At 40.9% G+C, this 8,660-nt stretch overlaps 1 protein-coding gene across 1 annotated transcript; it reads left to right on the top strand.

Annotated features, from left to right (window-relative positions):
• Positions 1-5,906: 5,906 nt before the first annotated feature.
• Positions 5,907-6,833, top strand: LOC134405462 (olfactory receptor 14A16-like). The gene has a single exon (XM_063136705.1). It carries the CDS (start codon positions 5,907-5,909, stop codon positions 6,831-6,833), a length of 927 nt encoding a protein of 308 aa, XP_062992775.1.
• Positions 6,834-8,660: the final 1,827 nt, after the last annotated feature.

Raw genomic sequence — 8,660 nt, 5'->3', positions numbered from 1 at the left:
AACCTCATGCTCAGTACAGGACCTCAAGTGCTGAATACAATTACTGCATCCCTGAAAGATGGCAATACAGCCCCTGCACGGACACCCAGGAGGACAATCTATAGCAGAGAGGCACAGCATGCTGGAAAGCACCTAAGCTACACTTTAAGCTTGATGACATCACCATTCTTACTGTTATGGTGTAGATGGAGTAGTGCAGTCATTCACCACACACCTTGTTAGCAATTTACAATCTACCTGCTCTTCTTAATGCTTTTATAAATCTACAACCAGCATTAAAAGCAAGTCTTAAAGGTGACAATGTAAAATTATGCATTGATTTGCAAATAGTTTTTTTTTTTTTTTTGTATTTTAAATGTTCCAGGGTAATCCTAAGTGTAGCAGAAGAAATATCATGGGTGTAGGAAATGGTGAGTTTTCTGCTCAGGGGCTCGTCCACATGGGTGCTTTGCCCTGGGATTGCTTTGGAGTGGCAGCAAGTGATCTACATGATGCCGCCGCCACTCTGAATTAGTCCAGGGGCAAAGCCCCGAAGCTCTGCACTAAAGAAGTTGGGGACTTACCCTGACTTTTTTAGATTGGAGGAAGACTCTGCGCCTTTGCAGAGCCTTGTTAAGGAAAAATAAATAAAATTTAAGGTGTGTGTGTGGAAATCCCTCCAGGGAGGGAGCACCCCATTCCTTCCCCCTTGTTCCCCCCATTAGCTGTAAATGCGATCCTTCGCATTTACAGCTAAACAAAACAAAAAACGTCAGCCCCATTTTCCGTTAAAAACCCCACTTATCAGAGCAGAGGCGGGATGAATGCTCCCAGGTGCCTCGTGAGCACTCAGGTGGGCGAGCATGGTGGTAGGTGGCAGCAGGAAACGCTCAACTGCGCTCCTTCCCATGTAGACACTGTGAAGGAGCATCAATGCAGCTGCAGATTGTGCCGCTGGGCATAGCATTAACAAACTCGTATAGATGAGGGCCAGGTGTGCTGGACTCTTGGGAGTAAGATCCCAAGAAGGCCAAACAAGTTTAATGACTTCCCTTCCAATTTATGCCATAATTATTTCTTGTTGCAAAGATTTGTCCCCATTATCAACACAAATGAATGGCTTTAAGCATGTACTAATGTGTGCCCACACTGTGGCAACTGCTCTTGGAAGGTTGAACATGAGAAGATGCATGAACTTTCACACACCATTGACATCCTAGAAAGTCAGAGTGAACACTGAATATTACAATGAAAATGGTTTAAGTGTTTGGGTAAGTAATTGCATTTTAATTTGGTTATGCATTTGCTAAGATATTTTCAAGTGCTCTCATATATACTTGAAACATTAATATGTAGAGGCAAAAATCACTACATTTGTTAAATATTCAATGCCTATCTGGTTTCATTTATTTATTGAAACTGCTTATATAATGCTTGGTATCATAAGAACACTAAATGGTTTATATAAAAGCTACATGAAATACAACATAAAACTAATCAATATTAGTGTGGTGTCCAATTATTTCAACCCCCCCGCCCCAACCATACAAGCAGGGGAGACAGTCAAAAAGAAATCCCATCCAAAAATTGGGTGGGATTTCTTTCATGATGTCTTTCCCTGGGCTTTCAATGCTCTCAGACCAATAAAAGCTTCTTACAGTAATATGCCCCTTGTGAATAAAAAATCTCATAACATGTTCTATGTCATTCCCATTCCCTTAGAGAAAGGCATTGTGTTTTCTTTGTTTTATTTTGCCTTACAACCTGGCATTTTGCCAACAGCATTTCTATATTTCAAGAAGTCCCTCTGAGATAATATTAAACATGGATTTCACTCACAAGGGCAATCCTTTTTCATGGATTCAGCAGCATTTGTCATGTTCTAATTATTTGTTTCAGTTTGTTAAAAGAAGAAGAAGAAACAACATTACACACATTGGAGTTTCAACAATGTTTTCTTAAGAGGTGGGACTAAGATCTGAAGAACCCGAATATCCCTAAAAGCCAAAACATACTGAAATGACACATGCCCATACAGGTTACAATGTTTATTGCTAACTATTTTGTCCATAGTATCTTTACAGATTAAGTGCATTTTAAAATAGTATACTTCTTTCGACAAAGCACCAATCAGTCTCATATGCCACCAAAGATTGAAAATACTTGGATGACAGAATGCATGGATTCATGCATCACTGACACATCACATCCTAAAGGAAGATGGAAGGAAAAGTTGTATCTTAGTGAGTATTTGAAAACCATTTTAAGGTATTTGGTAATTGTACTATTTATTCTGATTTTGCTGTAATACAGCATAGTCAGTTTTTCCTTATTTTTCTACCTATCTGTCCATCTACCTACCTACCTAGCTATCATCTACCTCTTGATTTATAAATAGTTCCTCTTGGAAGATCATTTTACTATCAGAATTCTCTCCACATGGTTAAACATTCAATGCCCATTTGGTATGGTATATTGCAAATGAATAGTACTATGAGAAAATGAAGACATCAGGGTACCTAGCTATTTCCCTGCAAATAAATGTTCATTCAGTTGGGCTGTATGTATGAAGTAACGGAAGAGTGGATTCATGCCAGATTAAGGCTCATTTTTATAGGAACATTTGTGATAGACTTTGTTTTTTGTTCATTTAAAAGGAAATGGTGATCTTTTGTAAGTTCATTTTTCTAACATTACACTAGATTTCTAGTTATTATGTCTTTAGTGTAAAATCATTTTATTTATCTAAGTTAAAAGTTACATATACTACTGTGTTTTGTATTGGAAGAAGAACTAAGGTGTGAATGGTTAACTGTGGAAGAGAAAAAGATTGCTTCTTTCACCCTTGGCTAGAGACAGAGAAATCATACAAAGTTTAAATGTTGTGCTAGCAGTCTGCCAAATGACTGATAAACTGATACTATTGCTTATTGCTACCAAGGAGATGGATATGTTGGGTTAGGTGTTTTTATTTTAATTTTATATGTATATACATACATGAGTGGTGGAATAATTCAGTGGTCAGTTATGATTGGTTAGTTTTTGGACATTCCAAGTCAGTTGGTCCATTAGTAGAGAGAGTGAAGGTGTGGAATTCTCACCCACCCCAAATGAGCTGATTGGCTGGAGGAACCTGACAGGTGAGAATATAAGGATGGGTTTAGCAGTGGTACAGGGCAGTTGAGAAAGGCAGGCAGGAAGACATGTGGAAACAGAGAGTCACACAGTCCTGGGAGGAGAGTGCAGAAGAATACGGACAGACTAAAAAAGAGGCTCAAAAGTAGTTGAGTGAAGCTTGAGGAGAACCAGGAGCAGTGGAGGCTAAAAGCTGAAAGAAAATGGAGGAACCACCCTAGCTAGCATTTGTAATCACTCAAAGCAAGAGCTGGAGAATGTCTGCAAGTGAGAAGTGGGAGAGTCCTGATGGAGCCTTCTGGAAGGCACTGAGTCCAGAATGACAGTGGGTTGCAGTGTACATAAGACAATGCATGGCACATCTATGCACCATCAGAGCAACTTAGGTGATATTCCCTGACTTCTTGTGCTGCACTCTGAGTGCAGTTTCATTGTTCCTCATGAGGAAGAATGGGAAGACCCATCACATTACCCAGTTGCCCCGTGTTTTCTAACTTCCAAGGAGGACGGTGGTGATGGCCACCTAATGAGTTTTCTGGTGAGTAGGGATTCTCTCCACCCCACCCAAAGAACCTGGAAAACATACAAAATGATGACATATCATAGCATAGTTCTCAGTGGACATCTAGAAATTAAAATAGCAGTGGTCCCAGTTTCCAGAGGAGTGCTGCAGTGAAAAGGTGATCTTGGGGACAGATTCAGGGAACTTTTCTTCCTTCCCCCAAATTTCAAGCTGAAATTTCCAAACAAAGAACTTTCTGCCCAGGCTTAGCTCAAACCACTTCCACTACATCTAGGACAAAACATGATGTGACTCAAAATAATTTTAGCAATGTCAGGTTTTTTTTAAAAAATAAATAAAATAAAATAAAATAATGATACCAGCTACACTACTGCTTTTAAAGCGCTTTAAGGCACTTTGAAAACATTTTGAAAACTGTACATGCAGTGTGTCCTGGGCCCTAACAGTTGTCAAACCTGTTATAAAGCGCTTTAAAGTGTTTTAAAGCAATAGTGTAGATCCTGCCCAAGTATGGGGATGGGATGCTTTCATCTAGATGGCAGTGCCAGGGGAAGGCAGGTTTAAATCTTTCCTATATCCAGCCATGATCCCAATGGAAATCATCCTTTCATGGAACAAATAGCCTTAGCAATAAATAAATGAATTCATTGACATGGATAGGAACTTTTTCCTAAGATGTATTGGTTCATGGGGATGGCTCACTTCCCCACTGTAAAACTAACATCTTTTTTTGCCCTTGGGTTCTTCAACTCTTCAGACACTTTTCTCGATTTTTTCTGCACCCCCCCCCCCCCCACCACTCTCACCTGTTAATTCCTTTTCTCTTCCCCTTCCCATTTCATCCTTTCTGGCTGCTTTAACCTACAGTTTATTGTTATCAATAATGGTTTCATTCATTGAAGGAGACATGAAATCTACTGAAGTACACAATGCCCCCTTTGATTCCCTCAGACTAGGTTGATTCTAGTGTTTCCCTCCTCACATACATTTAGAGAGTCATCAGACTGGGGAGAAATCATATTTCCCAACTGTTGCGACGCCTCCTGCTGCTGTCCCAGAATAGTGATGATTTCTTTACCCAGACGCATGGGCAGGGTTGTATGTTGAAACACAGTGTGCTTGAGGTCCTTGAAATAAGCTTCACTGGAAGCACTATCGGCTGTAATACTGCCATACCCATAGAATGGTACCATCACACCTGTCCACAGTGGAATCAAGTGTGAGATTTTAATAATGTCATTGACTAGGTTTGGAAGCACTTCCTGGTTGCCCCTGTAACCCTCACTGCCTTTCAAAATAACAATCTGCTTTATCTTCTCTACCAGTCTGTGAAAGCATTGACATTGCACATTTCCCTGGAACCTATTGGAGGTCTTTTTTTATGGCATTGTTCTTTGTTTCTTCTGTCTTTTTATGGCATTCTTCCTTCTTCTGGAGGAGGAATCCTTCCAATTCTATACAGTAGTAAGGTTTTGCTTATTTCACACTGTGTGGGTAAGCTGGACTTATTGTCATCTCCCTCAGTTTCACTCAGTGCCACAGTGATGATGTGTGCCACAAACCTGGGGCAGCACAAAACTCAGGGTTTGCAGCACAAAATGGCACAAAACTAACAGTAATTTTTGGCACCAGTTTGGAGTTTGTCTGAGAATGTGATTTTTTTTTCTAATCCACCAGACCACATCTAAGGGCATGTCGTTTTCACACTTTAGGATGTGGCACAAGACTCGGGGGTTGTGGCACAAAATAGCACAAGAGTAAGACTAATTTTTGGCACCAGTTTGGAGTTTGTCTGAGAATGTTAAATTTTTCTCATCTACCAGACCACACCTAAGGTATTTTGTTTCCCGGCTTCCTGGGGTGGCACAAAACTCAGGGTTTGTGGCACAAAATGGCACAAATCTAGCACAAAACCTTGGCACCATTTGGAGGTTCTATGACAAAGTTCATTTTTTGGTGTGTTAACTACGAACCCCCGCTCGAAGTATCAATACACAGCTGTTGGTGGCGGCACAAAACTTGGAGTTTGCGGCACAAAACAGCACAAAACTAGCACAAAACTTTGGCATATGTTTGGAAAAGATTCTAGGTTGGGGGGTTCCAAGTTAACAGAGCCAAGAACGAGCCCTGCTTTAGCACAGAAACAGTTGGTAGATATAATTGGCAAATTGGAGGAATCTTGTGTAAATTAACTTGGTAATCAATATTAGTCGATTACCAGTTCCTGCCTTCTTTCTTCCACAGGTAGCAGGCAAGTCATGAAGACAAAATGAGAAATAATTCTTCCATATTCACATTTCTGCTGCTGGAATTCTCAGACGTCCGAGAACTACAGATCTTACACTTCTTTGTGTTCCTAGTATTGTACCTACTGGCAATTGCAGGGAATCTTTTCATCATCATTGCAGTAGTTCTTGATCACCACCTGCACACCCCCATGTACTTCTTCCTAATGAATTTGGCTATGTTGGACATCGGCACAATTTCAGTCATGGTACCCAAATCCATGTCTATGTCCCTCATGAATAGCAGGTCAATTTCTTATCCTGGATGTGTTGCACAAGTTTTCTTTTATTTCTTCTTTGCAACAACAGATTTTACCCTCCTAACTATAATGGCACATGATCGCAATGTTGCGATCTGCAACCCTCTCCACTATGAGAGAATCATGCACAAAGGAGCCTGCCTTCAGATGGCAGCCATTGGGTGGATCTTTAGTCTTTTTAATGCCATGTTACACACTTGTTGCACCTTTGCAAACATTTTCTGTTCTAATATTGTCCATCAGTTCTTCTGTGAAATACCACAGTTACTAAAGCTCTCCTGCTCTGATGGTTACCTTGTGGAAGTTGGGCTCCTTGTGCTAAGCTGTAGCATCGCAGTAGGATGCTTTATCTTCATAATAATAACATACATGCAGATCTTTGTTGCGGTGCGAAGGATCTCCTCTGCACATGGTCAGAAAAAAGCCCTCTCCACTTGTCTTCCCCATCTCACAGTTGTCTCTGTGTTTGTGTTCACTGGAATCTTTGCCTATGTAAGACTTCCCACTGATGATTCTTCTGACCTAGATATAGGTTTTGCTGTGGTGTATGTCATAATTCCTCCCATGCTGAATCCATTCATCTATAGCATGAGAAATAAGGAGATCAAGACTGCATTGTGGAAAATGTTAAGATTCGGGCCTTCACTCTAAAAAATTATTTGGAATTGTTTCGTTACCATTATATTATATGGTTTTCTGGGTTAAATTGTTGTTCCTACACTTAGGCCTTAGCTAGACCTAAAGTTTATCCCAGGATCATCCTGGGGTCGTCCCTGTCTGCTCCCGGGATATCCTGTGTGTTATTTACATGAACAGGGATGACCCCAGGACATGAATGCAGTTTTGTAAATCGGGGGAATGGTTGAGTGTTAAATCATTAAAAAAAATCACTAAAAATCAGGGCATGATCCAATATCCTTCAAATTGGCCTTGCTGAAGGTCCTATGTGGAAGCTATCATGGTGCACAGTTACATGTGTGTATCTTAAAAAATCATGGAGATGAATGCAGTTTTGTAAATGGGGTGGAAGTTTTAAAAATTCCTAAAAGTCAGGGGATGATCTGATTTACTTCAAAATTGGCATGAATAAGGATCTATTTAGATAGATGGTGCCCAGAATGCCCTCTGCACATGGTAAGAAAAAAGCCCTCTCCCCTTGTCTTCCCCACCTCATGGTTGTCTCTTTGTTTCTATTCAGTGGAAGCCTTTGCCTATGCAAGATCTCCCACAGATACTTCTCCTAATCTGGATATGGGCTTTGCTGTGATAAATGCCATAATTCCTCCCATGCTGAATCTATTCATCTATAGCCTGAGAATCAAAGAGATCAAGACCGCTTTGTGGAAAATGTTAAGATTTGGGGCTGTACTCTAAACCTTAACATTTTCCACAAATGTTTAGACATGTTGTGTAAGAGTTGGCTTATATGCTCTTCTTCATGTAAATGATTGTTCCTGCTGTTATTAACCTTGCTTGATAAACATGGACATCCCCCATGCTTGCCTGCCTCAGAGAGGGAACAAGGTTGTGGATGGTGCATGGTGGGACAGTGCCTGCATCTACATGGTAGATAAATATATAAGGCTGCTGCCAGATTAGGTCAGGGGAGATGTTTTCTCACCTACTCTGCACAGATGTTGGGTGAGGGAATTATTTATTTGGGGGCTTAATTTGGTCATATTTGCATGGGAGGTATGTGTGGGAAATACAGGTACAGTATGTAGGCCTTCTTTTCTTTTTAGAGAAGAGATTTGGTCATATCCCAGCCCATCAAAGACTTTTCATCTGGGAGGCCAAGCCAGGAAAACTGCAGCTGGAATTACTCCATTGCTGGGAATGCTGGCAGAGTTGAATAATGCAGTCCAAGTCCCTAACCCTAACCCTAACCCTAACCCTAGATTTATCAGGGAATCCAAAGACATGAATGGGTTGCACTTAATTTCCAGCATCTTCCATGGCCTGCTCAGAGCCTTTTAACTCTTCACAATCTGACACCAGGGGCTGGCAAGGAACCCTGTAGCTTTTGAGCTCTGGCAGCCTGCCGTCTCTGATCCCGCACTGTCGTTAGCCTACCATGAGTTGGGTTTGGAGGAGCCTGGTGATCCCCTTCATCCCTATCATACTTTGTTAAAGTGGCTTCAGCTGGGTCTTGCCTGCCCCCTGAAAGTAGGGGGTCTTGTCCTACCATGCTTCTAGTCCCTTCCCCAGAATCTGCTGGAGCTTGCCTTTCCCCTTCATCCTCTGATGATGAGGAGTCAGGGGAGGCATAATAGTCAGCAAGGAAAATATGCACCAAACCCCAAATGGCTTAGTGGGGATGTTTCTGTTGGATACATAAATATGTGGTTGTATTCTTTTCTTTTCTTTTCTTTTCTTTTCTTGTTTACGTATACGTTGCGGTGGCCTTCAAGTAGTAAAATTACTACTACTACTATTATTACTGCCTATTATCAATAGGAAAGTAGTAATAACTTTTCA

This window comes from Elgaria multicarinata, chromosome 11 (assembly GCF_023053635.1).
Source record: "Elgaria multicarinata webbii isolate HBS135686 ecotype San Diego chromosome 11, rElgMul1.1.pri, whole genome shotgun sequence".
Classification (NCBI taxonomy): Eukaryota; Metazoa; Chordata; class Lepidosauria; order Squamata; family Anguidae; genus Elgaria; species Elgaria multicarinata.
The sequence above is the reverse complement of the archived record's forward strand: the minus strand, read 5'-3'. Positions and strand labels throughout refer to the sequence as shown.